This window comes from Amphibalanus amphitrite, unplaced genomic scaffold (assembly GCF_019059575.1).
Source record: "Amphibalanus amphitrite isolate SeventyFive unplaced genomic scaffold, NRLGWU_Aamphi_draft 001522F_arrow, whole genome shotgun sequence".
In the NCBI taxonomy this organism is placed as follows: Eukaryota; Metazoa; Arthropoda; class Thecostraca; order Balanomorpha; family Balanidae; genus Amphibalanus; species Amphibalanus amphitrite.
The window spans coordinates 91,800-117,735 of NW_024883015.1; the positions used below are offsets into that span (position 1 = coordinate 91,800).

Here is a 25,936-nt window from a genome sequence, read left to right on the forward strand (position 1 = left end):
ACGTGACGATGTGGTAATGCTGATGCATGTTTCCGACGATTCACATTTCGGTAGGTACTCCTAATAGAAAGGAAGGAATGTAATCGCTCAAGTATTTTGATGTAGGCATGCACATATTATCCACGTGAAAGGATTGAATAGCGGTTAAGCATGCGAGATATATGCACGTATTTATTTCATCTTTTGTAAAACCTGTTCATCATGCATCTAGCCGCGCCCTGCTAGGGGAGCGGTGTTAGAACACCACTTGCAGTTTTTCGCTAATATCTCGAAAAAGGGGATGTTTCGCGCCACTGTTTTTGGCACACCTTATCAAGCACTTTTTTTTACACATGTTTGATGTTATGAAAATTTCAGGACCAAGGTCCAAGGTGGCTAGAGTCTAGGGAATCTAGATCCGGGCTCTAAGAGGCGCCGAATCAAACACCATCAGCGAACCACGCAAGTTCATTTGCCTGTTGATCCAGGGATCACTGTCACGAATATACACGGCCTCCAGACTCAGAGCCTGCAGCTTCTTCCTGTTCGAACATCGTGCTAAGACAGATGTGTTTTCCACCATCATGTCTCGCGCGAGCTCCATGCTGTGCCTAGCGCTGCATGTGTCGCAAAGGTGCACCGTCCTGGAGATGCATTGTGATCCACGGCTCATCGTTGTTACGGTGTGTCCAATGTAGGCACACCGTTCCTACGCCTATGCAAGTAGGTACACATGACACAATGAACCGGAATATGGCACCCGTGACCCCTTGGTATGCCCTGAGGTCATATCAGGTCGCGAAAGGTATGCACAGTTTTCGGTAATAAATTTCGATAGAGGCATGCTACTATAGAGCGATGAAAACACATTCGATGTGTTCCACTGGACGATACAAATCGACTGATATGCATCACGAACTTTCCGGCCAGGTCATGACCTAGACCAGTCCAGTTAGCTTAACCCTCGCCCGTATAGGGGGGGGGGGGTCGAACGGACCCCCCCATGGTTTTTCGCGAATAACTCGCGTAAAAAGCGGCCGATCGCGACGAAACTTTCAGTACCCTCGCGTTCATCAATTTCACACCTACCCTGAAAATTTCATGACCCTGACCCAAATGACCTACTGACCTACTTTTCGACCTACTTTTCGAGACCATGTTTGGCTGGAATCGCGATTCGGCGTATGTCGGCTCGCATTAGCCGCGCGTTTGCAGTCTTTTCGTGGTTTCAAGCGTTCAAACATGTGATATGATGTTGCCCCGATGCATTAGGGTGGGTGTCAAGGTCACCTGAAGGTCAGGTCAGGTCATTGACCTTTGATGACCTCGGTTCACTTTTTCGAGTTTTACATGTTTCTATGCCAGTTTTTGGAGCTGAATTCGAATTTAGCAACCATATGAACATTTACGAAGTAGTTTTGGTGCCTTCGTAACATGTTACGAAGCTGTCAGAGGCGGTTGCCACCTACTACGAATACCCTTACTGGTTGACCTGACCTGACCTGACCCGACCTGGCCTAAATACATGAAGACATCATCTGTGATCAAAACTAACATGATATTCGTGATCAGCACCCCGAAAAACCCCATAGCAGCCACACTTTACGACGTTCTAACAAGTCCCGATTTTCCCGCCTTTGGGGTCATTGACCTGACCTGCAAGGTCAACCAATGACCTAGGACCTTAAAATTGGGTATCATCGGCTTCCTCTCGTCACAGGCAACACGCTCGTTTTTCCGCGAAGCTCTAGCTCGATCAGGGGCGAAACGGCAAGGGGGGTCCAACGGACCCCCCCCCCCTTATACGTTCGCGGCTGGAAAAACACCAATACGGGCGAGGGTTAAGGTTCATTCGATGCGTCTCGACCAGAGAAACACGTTTCTGATGAAGGAAAGCTCGTGCAAGTTTAGAGTCAAAAGTTATGGCGGAAAAAAAACTGTTTTTGCAGAATTGTATATTTTGGACGTTTATGCCCCTGCAGGATAAACGGTGGACCTTACGTCAAATCTGAGGACATGCTAGCGAAAGAACGTTAACAGAACGTTTGATTGCGCCTCTCCACGGCGCTATAGCTCCATCCATTCCTGAGCTATGGACCGATTTGTCGAATATTGTCGAAGTTTGACCTATACCTAGATATTGGCGACATTTTACCTTCGATTACCTTTGGTGACCTGCCCTTTGGCCTACAACTGACCTAAAAACGGCCGATGAGCAGTTTGTTCCTTATTTTTTAGCTCTTTCAAGTGTCACCTACGGCGTGTCGCTACGTGGCTCAGGAGCCAAGTTAGAAGGGATGTCCCCCTACCAGCAGGGCGTGGAAATCCAGGAGTCCCAGCGGGGCGCCGGTTAGTAGCTGAGCTGCTGGAAATTTTGTCAAGCCAGTTTCCTACTACAAAACAGACGAGATCTAGTTTAAGTAATTTCCATCTGTTAAAACAGACAACAAAACAGACCCCTAAAGCCCCAAGCAAAACTGCGACCAAAGCATTGCACTGGTTGCAAACAAAATAAAAAGAGCTGGCGGTTGCACAGCGCGTTCCAACTAAACAAAAATCAACGAAACTCGAAAAACTGAAGTCATGAAGCGATAAATCGAAAAAGCGAAAAACCGACGCGAAAAAGCGATAAATCGAGCCGAAAAAGCGAAAAAACCGAAAAATCAAAAACCGAAAAAGTGTCCCGTGTAGCTTGACCTTTAGCCCACTTCATTCTATGTCTATACCCGTTTTCAGATCGACCCTATCATAAAAACTGACGGCCTGATGGCTATTTCCCCCATTCCTTGCATTTTACAATGTTCGGGTATGTAAGCACAAAAATTGACCCCGTGCCACGGCACGTGCAATAGCACGTGCGTCACGTGACCACTAGTGCGACAAGCTGGACTCATCTGCTCACCGGCTGCGTTGATTTGGTGTCGCTAGGTGGGGTGGTTTCCACGCCATAGGACCCCAAGTTGGCCAATGTCGGATTTTCCCGGAGATTACCCCATCAAACACGTTTGCACGTGGCACGTGCTTTTCAATCGCCCCATATCTGACCCATACCACGTGGTAGCCGACACCCCGGGGCACAACATATTGGAACATTTTCAAAATCTAACGTGGAAATTTTTGGCAAAATCGATTTGAAAATAATTTTTCGAAATTGCCATAGGCTCAACATGGGGTAACTGTCGGCATCGGTTACCCGAAATTTTGTCATTTATATTTTAAATAATTACCCCCAGAAGGTGAGGTGCCAGCCCAAGAACTGACCCTAAAAACGTGGACAAATATTACTGAACAGATTTTGCGCAAATCGCATTTTCAATTTTTCCCCATGTTAACCCTATGGGAAAATGCACGTGCCGATTACCCCAAAACGGGTTAATTATATTTCAAGCGACTGGTACCAGCCGGTAGCTCCCCCATAGGGGACCAAACGCTGAAAATGGCAAAAAAATCTAACGAGCCGTTTTCGAGGGTATCAAGATGTCCTAAATCGCGGCAGAAACGCTAAACACCCCCCTAGAGAGGTAGCTCAGGTTGGGATTTTCAATAGAAAATCACAATTCTAAAGAATAGTGATTGTCTAATTGAAAAGTCCCAACCTTCGGATAGGCCCGGGCAGCGCTTGTCGAACAGCACTGCGGATCCGAAGGTTGGGACTTTAATTGTGAAAAACCGCCCGCCCGCCGCAAAACCGCAAAACGCGCAAAACACACGCCCAAAACGCCAACGGAAACTCCGCAAAAAATCGCCCGCCCGCCGAAAACCGCAGAAAAAACGCAAAAAAACGCCGCCAAAAACCGCCCGTCCACCGCAAAACGCAAACGCCGCAAAAACGCAAACACCGCCGCCGCAAAAAGAAACCGCATCGCCCGCCTCCAACGGCGAAACGCCGCAAAAAACGGCCGCCCGCTGCAAACCGCAACACCGCAAAGAACGCCCGGCCGCCGGCAACCGCAAAACGCCGCAAAAAACGCCGCAAACCACAAAAACGCCCCAAAAAACGGCCGCCCGCCGCAAACCGCAAAACGCCGCAAAAAAACGGCCGCCCGCCGCAAATCGCAAAACGCCGCAAAAAACGGCCGCCCGCCGCAAACTGCCGCTAAAACGGCCGCCCGCCGTCAAACGCAAACACCGCAAAAACACCCGCATCGCCCACCCGCCCGCCGCCAAACACAAAAACCGCAAAAAACGCAAACACCGCCGCAAAAAACGCACGCACGCCCGCCGCCAACCGCAAATCGCTGCAAAAAACGTCCGCCCGCCGCCAAACGCAAACACCGAAAAACGCAAACACCGACGCAAAAAACGCCCGCCGTAGGCAAAACGCAAACACTGACGCATTAAGACAAATATGGCGCCCTGAGGCAAATGTGGTGCATTCATATCTGCCGTTTAAGCAGCCATTCCTTAATTACAGCACATCCTAATCGTCCAATGTTCGACAAAGTTACGCACATTCTGCGCTTTGCGGCAAAAATGGCGCTTTTAGACAAACGTGGCGCACTGCAACAAACATGGCGCATTCGTTTCTGTCGCTTAACAATTCGTCCACCCACCAAATTCTAGCCCAATCGGACGTAAACTGACATAGTTATGAACATTTGAATATTTCACTATAAAATATCTCCGCAACGGAGGTGCCCGGATTTGCACGTGTGCCACGTGACCACCGGTGGTGTAAGCAGGACTTGTCCCCTCACTGATTGCACCATTTCAGTGTTCCTGGCTTGTGCTGTTTTCGTACTATAAGGCCACAAGTCGGCAAACACACGATAATCTGGGAGGTACGCGACTCAAACACGTGGCCACGTGGCACGTGCCGGACCTTTGATAGCTCCACCGTTCACGCCACGTGATGACCCATCGACGTGGCCATCAGCATTTAAAAGATGACCCCGGCCGGTGTCAATGTCCCTGAACAGTGGACGGCTAAGGTCGAAAAACGGCAAAATTTAGGGAAATTTCACCTTTCGAATATATAATTTCCCCAGAATTTTAAATTTTTAATTTTACAAAAAATCCGAGATAGCAGTTTTTTAGCCTTTTTCATTCTGTGCCTACACCCGTTTTCAGATCAACCCTATCATAAAATCTGACGGCCTGACGGCTATTTCCCCCATTCCTTGCATTTCACAATGCTAGTATATTTAAGCACCAAAATTGACCCCGTGCCACGGCACGTGCAATAGCACGTGCGCCACGTGACCACTAGTGCGACAAGCTGGACTCATCTGCTCACCGGCTGCGTTGATTTGGTGCCGCTAGGTGGAGTGGTTTCCACGCCATAGGACCCCCAGTTGGCCAATGTCGGATTTTCCCGGAGGTTACCCCATCAAACACGTTTGCACGTGGCACGTGCTTTTCAATCGCCCCATATCTGACCCATACCACGTGGTAGCCGACACCCCGGTGCACAACATATTGGAACTTTTTCAAAATCTAACGTGGAAATTTTTGGCAAAATTGATTTGAAAATAATTTTTCGAAATCGCCATAGGCTCAGCATGGGGTAACTGTCCGTCAAGATTACCCGAAATTGTATCCTATGATTTTTAAATAATTATTACCAAAAGTTGAGGTGCCAGCCCTAGATCCGATCCTAAAAATATCAGCAAATATAATTGACGAAATTTTTCGCAAATCAAATTTCCAATTTTTCCCCATGTTAACCCTATGGGAAAATGCACGTGCCGATTACCCCAAAACGGGTTAATTATATTTCAAGCGACCGATGCCAGCCGGTAGCTCCCCGATACGGGACCAAACGCTGAAAATGGCAAAAAATTCTACCGTGCCGTTTTTCTCGGAATCAAAATGTCCTAAATCGCGGCCGAAACGCTAAACACCCCCCTAGAGAGGTAGCTCAGGTTGGGATTTTCAATAGAAAATCACAATTCTAAAGAATAGTGATTGTTCTTAATTGAAAAGTCCCAACCTTCGGATATCTCGAAGAGCACTTTGTAAGAATTGAGAATCGATTGATGAGCCTTGGATTAACACTAGACTGCTAGTGGATTGAAACGCTGATCTACCGAGACCAGCTAAGTCAGATTGTAGAGTAGCTTATATTGACCTACTAGAAAAAAAAAACGAATTTGTGGTGGTCGCGTCGTGAGGGCGTGATCATTGCATTTCCGTTGATTCGTGATCAGATCGCCGCGGTGCAGTCCCGGTGAGTCTGTGATGTTATGCCGGCGTAAAGTCGTGTGGTCGACGTGACAACTTAAAGATAATTACGTTAGCATTCTCCGTGAATCCGAATCAGCAACATATCTGAAGTAACCCTCCCTTCTTTCCCAGACAGATTGTTAAAATTTCACGCTATATTTACAAACGGACGATACAATACTGGTCATTTTCAACCGGTGTACCACGATCGGTTGTCAGCTCGCCAATGCCAACTTAGCCTTAAATCTAATCCTAACGCCCTAACCGCAAAAAGATTATTTACAAAGCATCGCCAATTGAACTGTCATGACGTCATCTGACGTAGTTTGACGCGTCAGTGGTGACCAGCGCCCCAAAATGACACCATCTGACCTGTTCCTCCTCCCCTCTCCCTGCATTGGCTCCCGCACCCTACCGCGGTCGGGCCGCGGGCGCAAATGACCGACACTAGTACTAGCACCAATACAAGTGTAAGATGAGCCATTAGCGCGCACTGACTGTTACTGACCCGCCCCGGCTGTCCCTCTAACCCCTCTGTCTATCCCATAGACAAGGCCGGACCAGTCAGGCCCATTAGCCCCTTCCCGCCTTTACAAACAGACGCACCACTGCCGCGCTGCTCGGTCGGGAGCGGAATGTAGCGACCATCTGCCCTCCCTTCCCTGCCGAATAACACTCCCACGATGTTAAATCCATTACCCTCTAATGGTGGCTCAGGTTAGACCCCAGGGAGTGGCATTTGTAATCCAGATCAGAGACATCCGATGGGTAAATGGGAGGTGAATTGTCCATGACGGGGAGCAGTGTTCGCCACGGGCCGGGCCAGCCCAACGGGCCACGGGCCGGGCTGGGCTACGGGCTGGGCCGGGCCCCCAAATATCATTAGTTAACGGGCTATGGATGGGCCGGGCCAAGAACTTTGTGCACTATGGGTTTTGCGACTAATGTCAATTTAAGAAAATTTGGAAACTGATGCAAACAAAACCCACTGGGAAAATACAAAAACTAAACCAAATTTAAGCAATGTGAAAGAAAACCTACTTGATATTGAATTTTGGGAATCTTGAGAATTATCCAATATCACATCATGTCACACATAGGAGGGTTTTCATAAAAATTCCGCAACCAAAAAGATCAGAGAATCTCTAGCATCATTAGTTTGTTAATAAAAGTTAAAATGTAGTCATCAGAACAACTTACTTAGCACTACAACTCCAAAAACTAAGAAGCCACTCAACAATGATGGGCTACAGGGCTACATTAAGTTAACACTTATATATGGCGATAGTGAGACAATTCCAACACAGTCTTTTTTCCTTCACCGACGGCTTTTTAACGAACAGAACCTTAAAAGGATACTCACAAAACACACTGTAAGTAACGAGGAACTCTACAGAGTATTTCGCGATGAAAGCTTCTTTAAATGTCCATAAATTTGTCAAAATAAATCACAACAAACCAGCCCCTTCTCAACAAAATGTGCAATCATGGCGGCGGCGCTATGTTTATGTGGCGGCATCTAGGTAGTATACACAACAGTATATCAAATAAATACGTTTTTTAAGTGAGTATCAAGGTGAAAACAAAATTAAACCAATGAAAAATAAAACCAAAATCACGAAGTCTGAAAACTCGAACGAAAAACAAAACAAAAACTTGATCATATATGTTTTATTATACAATTCGTCAGAATCGCTACCTGCCGCAGCTGCGACAATCAAGAAGTGTTCGCTCATTTTCGATTGATGATGATGATGCGTACAAGTCGCAAAAGTACCCAATGACATTTCAAGCTTACCATGTTTTCTGCTTACGCTGCTAGCGATATCCATATCTTGAAAAGAGCCTAACATAAAATAGCAAGGAAAGTAGCAGATAGTTGTCCACAGAGATTCGGTTGACACGTGGGCATGAATTGAAAATAGATTAAATCAGTTTTGCTGATAAATGGATGGATTTTCTCTTTTTTTGGAAGACAGTGCTAAAGTTAGTGTCACCTATTTTGTATGCTTTCTCAGGCTTTTGATATTGCAGCATCTATGGAGTGAATTTAACAGCAAGGTCAATCCCAGACAGATTCATCAATTCCCATAAGTCAAGCTTTTTTTCTGCTGGTAAGTGCTGGGAAGTATAGAGTATGTTGCAAATACTTCCTTCAAGTATGCATTAGAGTCACCAATTATTAATGATAATGTTCACACACATCAGCTTGCAAGATAACTTTACTCATAGAATGTAGTTAATATAATCATGTAAACTTTTTATAGGTGTGTAATCATGACCTAATTGACTGAGGTGCTTGCTGTTACTGTTAAAATTTGTGCCATAGGTGCTTGAAATGATTATATTCATTGAAAAGAAGGGAGTCATGATTGCCATGTTAATATTCATGCAATTTGAATTGTTCTCAAAATAGTGTAATCAATCATGCTTATTATAGCCATAGACTAAGACAATAACTAGATTGCTATTTTTGACGGGCCGGGCCGGGCTGGGCTTGGAATATTTGCCAAGAGCGGGCTACGGGCTGGGCCGGGCTCTGAACCCATGGGCCCGGGCCGGGCTGGGCTGGGGATTTTGGGGCCCGTGGCGAACACTGACGGGGAGGCAGTCTTGATGAGGCGGACAGATGAGATGACTCACTTGACAGTGTTTGATGATTGCTGTCCACTCCAGCTGAGGTCCGGTGCAGTGATGATCCGATCAGCAGAGAGGCCGCTCCGGCCGAAGCCGGGCGGGGCGGTATCCCGCGCTGAGTCCCGAGGCGTTCTGTCTCTGGTGGTCGGCCTCCGGTGATCCGTCCCGGGTCTGTCTGTCCCTTCTTCTCCTTCTGCATTGAGTTTTGTTCTCCTGTGATTTCCGGGCCGGAGGTTCCGGGCGTCGCCGGGCCTCGCTGACCGGGGCAGAAAATTGGCGACATCCCGTCTCGCATCCGGAGTCGAGACCGTCGCCCTCCTCCTCCATTCCGCCGGAACGTGACGTCATCCTCACTTGCTCGGCTCATCCGTCTCAGCTGTCTCCTGCCGGATGACGTTTTCACACTCGATTTTCGCCGGATGTCGGTCCCTGCCTGTGCCGGACGGCTGACCGCAACGACATCCTCCCATCTTCCTGTCAGCTGCGTCGGCAGGATGTGCGTGGCGCCAGGCGTCGGGAGGCGGGTCCAGCACCGGGAGCAGGGGTTTCCGGCTGCGTTGCGTTTGTCGGCGGCCACTGCGCCGGCCCGGATGGGTGTGTTTGTACTCCACCCTTCGGCGAGCCTTTGATCTTCGCTAATGGTGACCGGCCGACGGGTCGGGGGATCGTATGGTCGACTCCCTTCCCACGCCGGCTCGGCGCCGCGGCAGGCAGTGCGATCGTCCTTACGTATAGAGTGTGAGAGATGTCCTTTTTGATGTACGGAGAGAAAAAAAATGTCACAGCTTCCAGCTGTTACATTACCATAAACCATACCTACATCTTGCACACTACGCTTGATTGCAAAATATGAAGTGAATGGAAAGAAAACATTTTCTTATGTATGTTCCTTTCCACACTGTAGCTCATAAGTAGTTATTCCCAGAGGGAAAAAGGCTGTTTTACATGATGCAACTAATGATTTCTACAAATGCTTTGTATTAATTGAATTTTGGGGAACGGGTCCAACTGATTCCGATTCCAACAATTATACCGGGTCTGACTGGTTCCAGAAATGTCCAGCCGGGTCTGGTTCGAGTCTGGTTCCCAAAATTTTCACCTTTTGCCACCTCTAGTCCCTAGTCTTGTCTGCTGGTGTGAAACTTTAAAAGCCCTCAGTGCATCGCAGAAATCTCAAAATTGAAATGCAGGAATGCTGAACAGTTTGAATAACCTTATCCAAATTAAACTCGAGTGTTAGTATTGTGTTTCCCGGCTTGACCGATAAGGGCACGCCAAGCTCCGTCTCTTCTGCAATCGCCGTTATTGCATTTCTTTGCAGCCTCGAATGCAGTGATGCAATATCGGATGCGTGTGAGCTTCGATCAACAGATGACGCGTATAACTTTGAAATTTGTTTGAAACTTCATCAAACTTTTAAGAGTAAGATTGCAATTTCGGTTGAAGAAGGTAATGTGTGATTACCAATATAGACGGAATGGAACGGTTTGCAAGAGAGCGCTGTAACGCTTGATTTGTCGTACGGGAAGAAAGTGGATGTTGGGGTTAAGTGAGCTTTGCGAGGCATTATTGTGGGGGTTGATCTTCATTCAGCACCGGACAAATCGCTCCAAGCCCAGAGACCTTACACGAGATTAAGAAGGAGCTTCAATGTTTCGGTGTCAGGCTACAAGTGTGAATACTGAATACTGAATTATGCCCAGATAATTGACGGTGTAGGAGTGTAAACTACATGCCCTTGCTCTCAGTCTGCCTATAATTGTTCCCCTAACCCTCCTATCGGCTGCTTCCCATGCTCCCAATAGTTGGACTACTACGGCAGCCTGCCCGAAGATATACACATGTGACATAAAGTACATAGGTGAAAACGTTTAATCTCATTTCCCCGAAGTCGATCAGAAAGGCTAAAGAGTTTGTTACGCCAGTTACGGTACACCAAACCTTGATCATCTTGTTTTAACTGAGATGTTACCGTCAAAGCTTATTCAAACACCAGACTTTCCAAGAAAATGGTAAAAGAGCATAGCATGCATCGGTTTCGCGTAACTTGTGTGATTATAATTGCTTGTTTTTGTTTTGTTTTGTTGGGTTAGGCCCTTTCGGTCTGGCAAGACCATTGCAGAGCCGGAAGGATGATAGGAATTAGGGGGAGACATTGGTCTGGGCAGGCACCCTATTGAGTCGCCGGGGCTGAGCCCGTCCAGAGGACAGGCCACCCAGCCCCAAGGCACTCACTGCACCCGGCTACGGGGTGCGCTCCCTCGGGAGCAGCGGTGCCGCTCCAAGGGAGCAGCCCGCATTCTATTTATGGCACAAGGATAAACAAATCTCACACCATCAACAGTCAGTAACCCAGTTGTAGGTGTCACATGACACTCAGACTGCCGACTTGTGCTCCTGAACTCTGAAGGTGCCAAGGGGTCCAGTCGCCCAGCCGAGAGCTGTGCCGCTTTACTGTCACCTCTACGCGAGCTCCCATACTACTAGTTCTCCCGATGGCTGGTAGGTGGCAGCCTAGTTCGTGCGCGGCGCCGCATCATCACGGACTCCTCGGATCTGATGGAAGCAATGAATGGTGACTAGGATGGCATTGGCAGACCAGTGATCAGGGGATAAGGTATAGCAGTAAAGGAACTTTGAGATTAGGGACGAGGGGTCGGGGAGCCAGGGGAGATATCAAAAGCAACTCTCGCCGGAGATGCCCGAATAAGGCGAACAAATTATCTGACTTCTGAGGACTTAAACGGCGTCGGCTTAACGCACTCTGAATACCGCAATATATCAGGTGTATTATCAATCAAACTCACGGTAGAACATACTTTGGTCACCAAGTTGAGGTATGCAGCCTGACCTCAGGGAAAACAATTGCCATAGGTTGTCAGTGGTTAGTGTGATCTGTGCAAGCGTAGCGTCTCTCAAACAGGACAGTCTCGCCGGCATAAATTTCGCCAGGTCCTACGGGATAAATAATGATTGTGACTGTGAGACGTTAAAATACAGGGTTTGGTGTTTGTTTAATTTTTCAAATAAACAAACATAAACAAACTGTTCACGAACAAATGTGTTCGCGAACAAGTGACGTCATCAGTCAAATTTTGGTAAACAAACAACGAACAGTTCGCGAACGTTCATGATCTGTTCGCGAACACGGCAAAGAGGGGGTATGTAGATATAGATAAGATCCCCTCCTTAGCCATTTCGCTCCTAATTGAGAAAGAACCTTGCGGAAAAGCCAGCGTGTGCGTCAGTACGAACCACAGCGACTGGCATCCGATTTCAAGGTCTTACACCAACCAATGACCCCTGAGGTCAGGTCAAGTGTCACAAAGTAGGGGTTTGGTTTTTGGAAAATAACTTCGCCACAAATAGTGACAGAGCCGCGATTGTGGCACCATCGTGCTTGTCGTGGCGAGGCGCGCCGAATGATACACTTTTTGTTTGGATTATGTCTTTTTAGGATGTTGACCCCAGGTCAAGGTCAGGTCAAAGCCCCTCGGGTCACATAGCTCCATGAAGGATGTCATGCTGCATATCAATCGATTTGGCAGTTCTTTCTGAGTCAATTGAAGGTTTAACCGACTCGCTAGCTCAATTTGATCGGAAGTTATTAGCGAAAAGCTCCTACCGCACCTTACAACCTTAGTGGCGTCTTATATGACGTCATGCAAGGTCAGAAACTATGCCTCAGAATTTAAGCCTCAGCGCTGCAAGAATAATTATGAATCACGATTCCATGTGCTTGAGATATGAATGGTGCATTTTTCACATGTAAAACATGCCTGCAGTCATGTCTGCACCGTATGATAACAATTGCTCGAAAGATATAAGAAATGATGACTTGTTCATGAACGTTCATGAACGTTCACGAACTGTTCGTGAACAGAGAATCGTTGGTGAACATGTGACCTTGAATGCCAAAATTCGTTAACTATCAAATAAACAAACAAACAAACAAACAAACATTGTTCACGAACTGTTCATGAACAAATATACAAACACCAAACCCTGTTAAAATACCACTGCTCGTCTTGCCGCATCGCCTGCGCCGGAAAAATGCCCTAACTGCTGAAAAAAAGCTTCCCTCTATATGTCAGATTCAACTAGCAGGCCCTATTTTGCCATGTCTCGTGGTTCCATCAGAATCAGGTGCATAATGAAATGTTCTGACGCGCCTCGTATGCGTTTGAGGTAGGTATGCCGTTTCAGGAATTTAGGTATCCAGCGCACTCTTTGGTGTCTTCCAAAGTCAACAGCGCCTCAAAGCTCTGCGACCCCTTTCTTTCCAATAGTTATGGATTATGGCATCACGGCTTTACGAAAATTTGAATGTAACTAAATTGCAGGCAAATCCAACATCCTACCTTTATTCTACTTTTCTGTAATTTACTTTTCTAAATATGGCGGTATTCAACAGTATACAGTACTGCATAAGGTCCTAAAGATTATTGCATTGACTTAAATTAATAACGCTGACTGCTGAGGTCACTTTGTTCGATTTTTGAGAGAGCATGAAGATGTTGCTAGGGACTTCATTAAACCTGAATCCAAGGTTCAGCCCGCAGGAAATTTCCCAGCAATGAGCTTTCTGTCAGCGTGTCACTCAACATCTGTTAGGGTGCAGAGAGTCGGTGCAGGCAAACATTCGTAAGGTCGCGCCTAAATGGTAGGTATGGATCAGGATCATGATGGATCAGGTTTCAAAGCTATCCGTGGCAATTAGCTTCGAACAAATAAGAACCAATGTAGCTCAAATAATAGCATGGAATTAGTTTAAATGGAAAGCTGTCAATGGAAAATCTTGACTCCTGTAATCCGCTCCTAAGACGTAACCGTGCCGGTCGACAAGCCAGGTTGTAACAATCCACGCCATGCATATATTGTATAATGTACTAGTTTGTACTCGCGCTCGTACGCATAACATGTCTGCCAGTCGCGGCCATATGAACTCGCCTGATACGTTATCGGGTGCTCGATCATGCGTGGATATCATGTTCGGAAATCTGAGCTGTTCATCAGTCATAAATTCTATCGCAGCTTCCAAACTTTATGGCTGTCATTTCGATAGGCGCGCTATGTACTCAGGTTTGCAATATAAGATATCATCTATCGACCTGTGTTAACAGAAAGTGTGAAGTAAGGCATCCGTAAGGAAGCCCAACGCTATTGAAGCTTTCCTCTCCGAGCCGTTGCCGGGCGGAGCGCACCGCACATCACAAACTTTTCACGGCTTTGCCGCAGCACAATGTCCGCTAGGAGTCTGGTTAGCCCCCAGTTTGCTCGTTCGTAGTAGAGGTGGCAAAATGTGGACCCGAGGACCCGGTCCAAAGAACCAGTCTGGACCCATATGGGTCCAGACTGGTTCCTGGAAATTTTCTGACGGGTCCAACCGGGTCCTACCATAACTATACATCTTGCGCACTACACATTATTGCAAAATATGAAGTGAATGTTTCTTTGCACACAGTAGCTCATGAGTATTCCCAGTGGGAAATAGGCTGTTTTACATGATGCAACTAATGATACCTTATTAGGTGTTGTTTTTATCCGCTGGGACTGAGAGCGTGAGATGATGTTTTTCGTACTCCAGCGTAGATGGGTAGCCATACGGCTTCCACGGTTGACAGTGATGACATCAGTCATCTTTTTGCAAACTCGTTAAAGATTTGGGCTGTACGGGGACTCGAACCCCGGGCCTTTGGATTAGCGCTCCAATGCTCTACCTCTGAGCTATACAGACCAAGTACTTTAGCCCTATTCCTGGCGGGCTCCGCCGGGACAAGAAACTGGCGGGGGGGGGGCCGATTCGGCCCCCCCCTGAGATCTCGAGAACGAAGCAAGATAGCGACAAGCGGTAAACGGCATCGGATACGCACGGCCAAGATCTACAATTTTTACAAAGGTCATTTTCAGGTCAGGTCAAAGATGACGTCACAGGGGTCGAAAAAGTCAAAATGCCGGCACTAGATATTGAGAGAGTTTTTCTCGAATAACTTTCGAATTAGTCAAGATAGGAACAAACTAAGGGCATCATCGTGATCCTCTCGTCAATCCGCATCGAATAATATATATGTTGACCTCGAAAGGTCAAGGTCAAAGGTTGACCTCAGGTCACGTGACCTCGAGGTCATCATGTATATCATTCGATGCGTCTTGACGAGCTGAACACAATGAGACCATCCACGCGTCTGTATCTTGTTCCTGTACGGAGTTATTGGCCAAAAACCTTTGGTGACCTTTGATGACGTCACATGACCTCACAGCTGCCCAACAGCAAAACAGACCTCAAGGTAGTGAAGGTTGATCGTATATGAAGTCATGTATGGTATATGGGGCCATTCCGACCCGTTTTAGTGGTAAAAACAGGGAGTTGATTTTTCCCCCATTGACTTATAATGGGGAGGTCGCGAAATTGACCTGACCTTAGGTCACCGATATCAAAATTCCGAGATATACAAATTGCACATACTGGTACCCTAACTAAACCCTGAAGAGAAGAAATTGATCGGTCAAAAACTCTAGCTCTGGCGTGATTGCAAACTTTTCTGAGGTAGCGTCACCAAACCGCCTCTGGTGACCTGACCTGAGGTCAGATCAACTCAAAATTTTCAGACATGTTGCGTAGAAGCCTTTTAGGAAAAGTCAGAAAATTTGAGCTTCCTAGCTCAACGCGTTTGGGAGATATAACCAAAAAACCTCAGGGGGGGGGGCTCCTGAGGCCCCCCCCCCCGCCAGGAATAGGGTTAACGAGCTTTCTGCCAAGTTTTATGCGGATCATTATTAGGTGTTGTTTTTATCCGCTGGGACTGAGAGCGTGAGATGATGTTTTTCGTACTCCAGCGTAGATGGGTAGCCATACGGCTTCCACGGTTGACAGTGATGACATCAGTCATCTTTTTGCAAACTCGTTAAAGATTTGGGCTGTACGGGGACTCGAACCCCGGGCCTTTGGATTAGCGCTCCAATGCTCTACCTCTGAGCTATACAGACCAAGTACTTTAACGAGCTTTCTGCCAAGTTTTATGCGGATCATTATTAGGTGTTGTTTTTATCCGCTGGGACTGAGAGCGTGAGATGATGTTTTTCGTACTCCAGCGTAGATGGGTAGCCATACGGCTTCCACGGTTGACAGTGATGACATCAGTCATCTTTTTGCAAACTCGTTAAAGATTTGGGCTGTACGGGGACTCGAACCCCGGGCCTTTGGATTAGCGCTCCAATGCTCTACCTCTGAGCTATACAGACCAAGTACTTTAACGAGCTTTCTGCCAAGTTTTATGCGGATCATTATTAGGTGTTGTTCTTATCCGCTGGGACTGAGAGCGTGAGATGATGTTTTTCGTACTCCAGCGTAGATGGGTAGCCATACGGCTTCCACGGTTGACAGTGATGACATCAGTCATCTTTTTGCAAACTCGTTAAAGATTTGGGCTGTACGGGGACTCGAACCCCGGGCCTTTGGATTAGCGCTCCAATGCTCTACCTACAAGCAGTTTGTATTAATTGACTTTTGGGGAACGGGTCCAACTGGTTCCGATTCCAACTAAGACCGGGTCCGACTGGTTCCAGAAATGTCCAGCCGGGTCTGGTTCGAGTCTGGTTCCCAAAATTTTCATCTTTTGCCACCTCTAGTTCGTAGCCTCCCCACGCTATTGACGTCTGAACTTGTCGGTGAGAAGTTTTATGATCTAACGAGTCGATGGGAACGGAATTCACACCGGTAGTAACAGGGAGTGTCAGACTCGGAAAACAAAGCGTGGGTCACGAAAACCGCGTTGGAGCAAGGAAGTAAACGGTGTATCACCGCGTTGTAGTCAGGTCCTGTTAGAGGCTGGCCCACTACGGCCCACTACATCAACTGTCACGACTCGTGATGATCATTGATCATTGCAAGCGGCGTCTTTCCAATGACACCAACTGTATACGGGCTAACTATCGATGACACCAAAATGATACGGTAGTTTGCTGTAAACAAACTGTAAACGCCGAAAAAGATGTGCTTTTGTTGAGCAACTGTAGTCACAGCGACCGGGCGGCAATTCCTTGTGCCATTCTTGGCGTCGAGCTTCGCAGAAAAACACGGCGAGGTCGAACGGTGTTTACCTCCGTTTAGGATATTCCGGACTCCGAAATGTGCTTTCTCGTTTACGCGTTCAACGCAGTGAGCCATGGAAGAGCAAAAACGACGAGATTGGATTTTCACCAGGTACGGGATTTTCGGCATTCGATCGGATTTATTTCTGCCACCGGCTGCTGCCGAACGAAAATCATTTATGCATCACCTACTTACCATATTCACTGGGAGCTACTTTACCTTACGAATGTGAGGCTACGCTGGTGACGAGTATATCAAGGGACTCACATTGTGTTTCGACTTGCCAATTACAAAAAAAAGATAATTATACGGTGGCCAGGCGTGTGTCAACAGTGGCAGCTATGCAAAAAAGCTATGAAATCCAGACTGCCACACTGGTACTCACCACCGTAGTCTAGGCCGATTTTGGAGCGCAGGTTGTCTCTCAGGGTGAAGCGCCGATTCTGACCGAGGTCAAACGTGCCGTAAGAGACGTTGTTGGTCTTGAGCAGGCCGATCAGACTTGACATTGCCAAGTAGCAAGTGTGGTGGCCGGCCACAGACTCGTAGGCATCCCGGTCGAACAGCAGCAACACCTTGCGCCAGTTGAACCTGAGGGTTAGCGAACACGGTAAGTGAGGTGTTGGAATGCAGTTAAATGACCGTTTTGGTGAGAAGGAATGTCATGACAGTGAGTGAGATGAGCAGTAACTATTGACGCCGGCAGAAGCTAGAATGGAAGGTGCGTCTGATTTTTAAGTGGGGGAGCTTCACGACATGCCGACTTCTGTTGACCGGTTTCGCCTGCTGTCCCCTCTCGAGACGTTGCTACCGTCCGTGCTGAAGCCGTGTGAGGTGCGCCCGTCGCCGGCTGCGGGTGTGTAACTGCTACCCCGCTGATCTCTTGCCTCCCTCCCCCCCCCCCCCTCCCCGTCGCTAAAGCCCATCGAATGTTTTCTCTCTCTCTCCCATCCCCAAAACCACATCACCGCTAGAATTCCGTGAATGCGTCGTTTCCTCTACTGCTGCTTAGCTCCTGCCAGAGTGTTTTGTTACGTTTATGCTGCGCCAGATCCATCATTTTGAGCTGAAATAAATGAATGAAAAAACTTATTTAGCGATGTTACATTATACCTTCAGCAATGTATCATGGACGGATCTTGCTTGCCTCTTCTTTAGAACGGCATATTAGCAGGTCAATAACGTTGATTGGGAGGATGATATTTTTCTGTCAACATTCCTGTATACGGGACCCAAGATCTGTGCTGGTTGGATGAGGCGTTCTAACAACTCTCATTGCTTAAAGGACTGGAAAACGTAAGATTTGTAAATTAATCTGCGAAGCCCTGTTTCTAATTCAGTCTGCTCGTGGCTGGTCCATGATAAGTTCTTGACGGAGAAGCTAAGTGCGCCAATTAACATTTGTGTTCAAGCTACGTGTGATAAAAATAGTTTCACAGCAGCCGCATGCATTCCTTAACGCCAAATAAAAGTGGAATTACATAAATCTAACCCTTATATTTCGAATAGATCTATGACACGTGAACTTCGAAGGAAACAGTAAAACAAACAATGCTCGATTGATTTGTAGTGTGAAGCTTTTGACAGATGCGTCCGAATTCTGGTGGAAGTTTGAAAACATTGGTCACTCGCTGAGATTAAAAGCAAACTTGTCTGAATGAGGGTACTGTTTAAGCGATGAATAATTGCCGTTCGACTGTTCAGGAATGGCACCATCGACCCGTGTGTGCAAACTATATTTGTGCTTGTTTACCTGGCTTGTTTACCTGGCTTCTGGGTGCGCCCACCCAGAAGCGTACCCAAAAGCTGGTGATTAAAAACAAATACACGTAAAGCACGGCGCCTCCTGCAACGAAAAACAAGTCTAGAACTTCTTAATGAGCTCCGGTAAATTTCCTTTGGTATAAGGCGAGACAGCTTTGGCGCAGTATTTGGTCACCTGAGAGCTTCAATTTAATTTTGGTAGAAGCTCAACGTAAAAAGCAGACATGCATGCAATCATTGCCTACTATGAGATTTGTTAATTAAATCACCGATTATAAATTTCCTTGCAATTTGAGAATACCCTCACTGGATATGTTTTCGTAAATTGGATAAAAAATGAGCGTAAATTTTCAGGCTAAAAATAATCTTGCAGAGAGTGTTTTGAAAATTTACAAACATTTTCGTATCGGTCTTAGATAAATTCCGAATCCCGATAATTCAAGCTCTGATTAAAACCCTATTATAGGAGTGAGTGGTAATAAACACCACTGCACTGGTGGCTACTGAAACGATAAAAAAACAGCCGTGGCAAGTGGAAATCCCCTTTCCACCTCTCCCACCTCCCCCCGCCCGACGACTCCCATAACACGAAACACCCCGACACAAAAAATCGCCCCCGTGGCATCCGGCGTGGTGGAGTCATCGCCTGTTTCTTGTCCGTGTCAGTCTCGTGCTATTGTTCGCGTGGGGAACAGCGGCTCGGTGGGCGCCAAACAGCGATCTCCTCACAGAGAGCCGACTGGCCCCCCGCCGGGCCGCGGCGTATACTGACAAGGAAGATCGTCCCGGGGGGCCGGCGTCCAACACGCAGGCTCAGGGAGGGGTGCGGTCACTCAGTAGGGCAGTGGTGATCGGCTATCATATACTGGGGAGCTTGTCTGTTTTCGTACTGAGCGAACAGCTCTGTCAAGTGAGCTACGGCATGTTGAAGGCGATGTGAGCAGGCACGGGCAAATATCGCTCGCCCTCATGACCATTTAAAAAGGCACAAGTAAAGCTAATCAATTTAATTTACTCCTTTGTTTTACACATGAGGCAAAGAAGTAGCTTTTATTGCTAATTTGAAATTTTTAATGTCAAATAAATGGTATTCAAATACATATAACTGGTGATCTTTTTACTCAAAATACTTATTGACCTTTTTGCTGACCTTTTTGTTACTCCTTGAGTGATATTGATATTTTCTGAACCAGTAGGTATTCAGAGATATGAGGAACGTACAACAAGCTGATATAGGTATTGACCGATTTCGAGCAAAACGCGCAATTTGAAAAAGCTTTCGCACGCAGTATGATCAACGTATGTCGAATCACATCGAAACCAAAGCTTGACCAATTGATCGCAGAATGCTGAGCTTCCGAACGCACCCTTCCTAACGCAACATCTGCCCATATGTCACTGAGAAACATGGCTAGCTGAGCCCTATGTACAATGTAGGTCCTGTTATTGCGCATGAGTCCATGATTTCTGCCACATTTCATTATCATCTGCACCTGAGATCTACATTTGAATCTAACAACGGACCAGGATATCAGAAACTTGCATCCAATTGCCAAAAATTTGTCACAGTGCTCATCTTCTGAGCGTATCGAAATGAAAATAGCCTTGAATTAGTTGTTTAACATCAACATTACAGACAACGCATCATTATGAACATTCAGGAAATTTAAGCTTATGCATATGGTAATTTCGTGAAACATATACGCAGGTGGGAATAACGGCGTGCTAGACGATATCAAACCTGCCGCTTTATTCCATGAAAAACATAGATCATTTTTATATCCACTTATTGCTGCACAAACAACGCGTGAGTAAACGCCAACACTATTGAAATTTGTTGACACCTGTTCCAGTGAATCTCCGTCATACACAGAACAAACATTGGGTAATGCGTTATGTAAGGGCCGTCGTGCATAGATAATTGCTACATACTGACGTAACCCTCACTTGGCATTCCCAATGTGGCCATTATAATGCGACGAGTGTCGAGTGCTAAAGAAACAACGCAGTGTACCCGTCCACCACAAAAGAAGTGGACAGGTAAATATCTCTTGTACATTATACATACGCGACGCGTATGTACATACGCGACGCGCGTATATACATACGCGACGCGACGCGACATTATACATACGCGAGAAACGCGGGTCGGGTCAAACAACATGCGGCCCCCCGGTCGCGAACCCACTGCCGTCGAGTTAGGAGACGGACGCCTTATCCACCAGGCCAATTGCAAGACATTTCACTTTCAATGCAATTCATTTAAATGCAAACTAGGAATATTAAATATGCACCGACCACATGACCGTATAAGTCAGTTAAAACCTAGCTGTTACCGACCGGAGCGGCGGTTTCAGACATCTAGATCGACCGTCACGTAGGCTATCCCATTTCACCAATTGCTGAAATTGCTTCCTGAGCCGTGGCGCTGAAAGGCTATTTGGATCGGACCGACAACTTGACATGGTGTGAAGGGCGAATCTCCAACGCGGAAACCATTAACTGGGTCGACAGCGCTCTGTCGTTTTCCACTGGTTGAGATTGCCTGACAGCTGAAGTGTTGTTGCGACAGTTCATAATGCGGGAAGGTTCAGAGTGGTGACCGGAGTGGCAGTGCAATGACAGCAGCTCCCATATCACAGACAGTTCAGCAAGGGGGGTGAATGTCAGCGACGGCAGTCCCCAGTGCGTGCAGTTGGGTGGTGGTTGAGTGACGTTTAATTGATGCCAGTTCCGGTCCACCCCAGGGAGTGCAGCAGCCATGAATGACAAATCCGTGATGACGGTTTCTTCCCAGACAATTAAATTCGCTTTTATCAGTTTACAATTAAAACTGCTAGTCCTGTGTTATCCTGTGGTCCTGTGCTGTCCATGCAAAGAGGATCTTGCTGTATTTTAATCACTTTGATACTGCATAAGTGCACCGACCAACAAAACTCAATTATTGTGAGGTCAACGCGTTCACAAGTCGTTATATAATCAGCTCACCTATAAAGAAATGCCATTACTTTGCTGTACTCACGTGTGACAAGGAAATTAATCAAACGTTTGTGAATCGCCAGAGGTAAAATAATGCTGAAGCAGACAAAAACAGGGTCATTGACAAGCGTATCAGGGGACAAACCCGACAATAAAATCGCCAAATGGAGACGCAGCTTTCGGCGGAATATTTCGTTTTGCCAGCGTACGTTTATGTATGACCTATGAGAAAATTTATCGAAGCATTAATGTAAAAAAAGTCAATGTACTTTTCAGAACATTGGTATGCGACAGGAAAGGTGTTATATTCATTATGTAAGTGCAGAAAGACCAAGGAAAAGGTTGAAAGCAACCTTAATTCAAACGCAGTCCAACCTATAAATGATATCGAAGTACTCACTTGTTGAGAACTTCTGAGATGGTTGTCGCAATGCCAGCGAAGCTGAAGCCAGTCCTCGTCGTCATATAGAACTCATTTTCTGGATTCGTCTTGGGCTTTGTGAAGTCGTATGAGAATCCTCCGGCCGTTATGAGAGGCACGTTCCAGAATTTCACCAAGCGAGCGACGGGCGCTGAAAAACAATAGACGTTCTGCTTTAGTCCGACCCGTTTCATTTAGATACTTCACAATGCATGGGTGGCCCCATATTTAAAGCGATAGATAAAGACGACATTCAGCGCGGGCCTATTCCAGTATGCTAAGACCGTTCTACGAAAGACGCAGACGCTCGATTAGTTCGCATTGGGTCGTTCGAGACGGAAGATTGCTCTGTGGATCTTTGGGTTAGTGTAACAGATACGACCGTTTCCACGACGCTGACGGCAATAAACTTCACTGAGCCGGTGTAAAGTTCAGGTGAGTCCCATGAACCGGACGGCCAAAATCAATACGCTGCAGAGCTTATGCGCATTGGCATTACAAAGAGTCCCAATCGCTACTACCCCATACCCTTCCGCTGCCCGTACCCAGACACCAGCGTTCGGAAACGATATTCCGCACTCAGACCCGCCTTTCAGGGCCTGCATCTCATTGATCATCTCACCTAATCCGAAGTCGCAGTAGGGGCCGAGCAGTAGCTCGACCCGGTCCGTGAAGTAGGACTGCACCGCGTGCGCCGGTGCGTAGATGCTCGAGCAGCGGGTGTCACGCACGTGCAGCGTGAACGTCCTACCGAGCAGCAGTCGTCGCTGCCGCAGCTGACGGAGCGCCATCACTACTGCGGGCAGCACGCGCTGCAGGCTGCCCTCGTAGGCATCACTGGCCGGCAGGAGGACAGCCAGCTCCAGGGAGCCGCCGCCGCCTCGGGCCGTCGAGCAGACGTCCTGACGCGCCTCCTCATCGGCTAGGGTGTGACACTGGATGGTGACCAGCGGCCGGCCGAAGTCGTCGGTGACCTGTCGGGACCGACACGGCCAGGAGGCGCCCTCAGCGGCAGGCGGGGAGCCGGTGGAGCCGTGCAGTTGGAAGGAGAGTAGCAGCACCATCAGCAGCCGGCGAAGGGACATGGCAGCTGCAGATCTGTGACGGAAAGAGAACACACGGGAATGAGCTACTTTTAATGTTTTGCGCAGTCGTGTTTTTACAAAGTATGTGCAACTTATTGGGCTGCAGCAGTTGATTATCATTTGATAAAAAATGATACGAAGAACATTTTCAAGTTTAAGCATTAGATCTTTCATTATGCTGTTTTATATTCATTTGTTTATCTTACTCTGAATTAAACTACTTCTTTGACAAACTCTACAAACGTTTACCCTATCAGCCCAAGCTTTTAGCAGACAGCTACTGCAATAACTTTCTTTGCAAACTTTGAGCGAACAGTTCTACAAATATTGTTGAAAAACAGCTTTGCGCTAAAGCTTTTAGAGTAAAACTGTTATCTGCGTAGTTTTGTTTTTCTTCCTTTGCATATTACACATCCTACAGGGCAAACTTAGGTTGAGTAATTAGTAATGAGCATCTTGAAGTTCGTAGTTTCTCTTCACTATACACTATACAGTGGGGCATAGACCACTATATATCGGTATATAGTGGTCTATTGGTGTGTGTTAGTGTAGTGTTCACCTACAGAGGCCATGCAAAGTCACCAAGCTAAATGTTAGCATGTTGGTATGTATACCTACCTCACCCTCTTGAGATTATAGCGCTCTCAGTAAATATTCATAACCGAAATTCGATGCACTTCTAGGAATTCCGACTCATATCAGTTTTCTGTGGTAGCGTTTTATAGTGGTACGCTTACTTCAGAAATTCCTAATTACAAGTGCAATGAAGACGCGGAACCCCAACAATCTCTTGGTTTTTCTTGCTTTTACTTCTGATATTCTTAGTTACAAGTGCGATGAAGACGCGGAACCCCAACAGACTCCGGTCAACTAAGCTTATATGAAAAATGAGTACCTATGGCCAATTATCAAGGAAGTAACGTTATGTCCGCCTAATGACAGCCAGCATATGTTAATTGTAGTCATTCCGATGAGATATTTATTTGGTTGTTGAGGACGATTTTCATGCTCATACTCATGCGAAAGCGCTTCGAATGCCATGGTAGGCCTTGTCTCACCAAATCATATATCACCAATCATCACTGGACGATTCCGTGCAGCGAGCAGCTGTGACGACAGGTGCATTTAACAATAATTCAAATTATCGAACAGAGTCTAATTCGGAAAGTTATCCCATGGCTGTTTGACTTCGTATTTTAGTGTCTCATAAAGTTGAAGAGAACTTAGAATGTTCCATTTATTTGCAAACATACACTCTCTATCATCATCATCATCATCATCATATTTATTTGACATCCTTTGAGGACAAAACAAGAACATATCTTCATAACATAACCGTGACACATGAAGATACAAACACAGTACGGCACAACAAAGTCACGTTTGCAAAGCACGGGCAGCTTTTTACATCAGGCGGACTAGGAGAATCAGTTTGGATGTATTGTTACAAGCAGCCTTACTAGCTGCCATGACTCGGCGCTGTTGCTGTCCATCAGCCAGCTGAGCGAGTCCGCAAGGCCACACTCGGGCCTGGGCGTGTGCACCCAGTCTCCGTGTATATGACCGCTGGCAGCCTCCAGTACCCTCATGAAGTTTCCCCCACATAGCGACATTAGATGGCACACAATAGAAGCAGATGTTTCCGCGAATCTCGCATTGGTCGCCAACTGGGCCAGGCTACTCACCAGCACACAACGGAGGCAGTGCTGGCCACGAAAAACGTTTTGAGTAGCGCGAAAAATAGACCGCCGAACGAGAGCTTGTACACTTGGGATGCGAAGTGCCGCCATTAGTGCGGAGTGGTGGGCATGCGCGCTTTTGACCGCCGAGGCTTGCCAGCCTTCGAGGCGAGCAATATCTCCAGAGCTTAAAAAACAGACCTCACATCCATAAATCAGAACAGGAGCGACAATCATCCGCCATAGAAATGCCTTATCAACAGCGGAGAGGTGCTGATTAAACATGCCGGCCGGCGTTAGGCCAAAGAACGCACCCCTGCTCCGCTGAATTCGGGCAGTCACCTGATCGGCACCGTGTAGCTGGGAGCGCAGCTCAACACCCAAGTGTGTGGTTTCCTGTCGGTGCTTCAGGATCTGTCCACATAGCTGCCACTGAGGCGTCCGAGAGAGGAACTCGGCCCCGAATATAAAGCTGTGACTCTTGGTCAAGCTTTGGTTCACATGTACAAAATCTATCCTCCACAACACTGAGAAGGAGGAGACGACATGAAGCATTGATTGAAGATCGCGTGCGCTACTAGACATAATCAGAATATCATCAGCATATGCAACTGCTGGGATGTGGTAGCCATACAGCGTGGCGCCCAAGCGACAGTCATCGAGCTGTTGGATGAGCGGGTATAAAAACATATTGGTGAGGCACGGCGATAAAAGCGCACCCTGTCTCACTCCTCGGCGCACACAGAAGGCGTCTGACAGCTTCCCACCAAAACGTACTCGGGCTGACAGGTGAGAGTACCAATAGGCCAGAAGCGCCCAGCTCCGGCGTGGGAGGTGCTCACTCGCTCGGAAGAGGACGCCATCATGCCACAAACGATCAAAACATTTCCTAGCATCGAGGTTAGCTGCAAACAGCGGGAGTTTATAGCATAGGTAATGTTGCGCGGTCTCGTGTACAAGCATAGACGCTTCGCTGGTGCCCCTATGCCCTAAGAACCCAAACTGAAGTTCAGAGGCCTCAAATGACGTGTCGATCTCTTCCTGAAGGATCAGTTCCAGAAGTTTGGAGATAGTCGACACGAGAGAGATGGGGCGGTAGCTATCGGCAGAGTCGGGGTCCAGTCCGGTCTTCTTC

The 25,936-nt window shown here is 47.1% G+C and overlaps 1 protein-coding gene across 1 annotated transcript in view; it reads right to left on the reverse strand.

Annotated features, from left to right (window-relative positions):
• The window catches only part of LOC122373616 (atrial natriuretic peptide receptor 3-like), a 103,909-nt gene extending 78,245 nt beyond the window's left edge, over window positions 1–25,664 (reverse strand). Inside the window, exons 1-4 of the mRNA XM_043351866.1 lie at window positions 25,579–25,664; window positions 22,660–23,135; window positions 22,017–22,188; window positions 17,259–17,464 (exon numbers count right to left, since the gene is read on the reverse strand). Of these exons, the coding sequence (XP_043207801.1) occupies window positions 17,259–17,464; window positions 22,017–22,188; window positions 22,660–23,135; window positions 25,579–25,664 (940 nt within the window). The remainder of the gene's footprint in view (window positions 1–17,258; window positions 17,465–22,016; window positions 22,189–22,659; window positions 23,136–25,578) is intronic.
• Window positions 25,665–25,936: the final 272 nt, after the last annotated feature.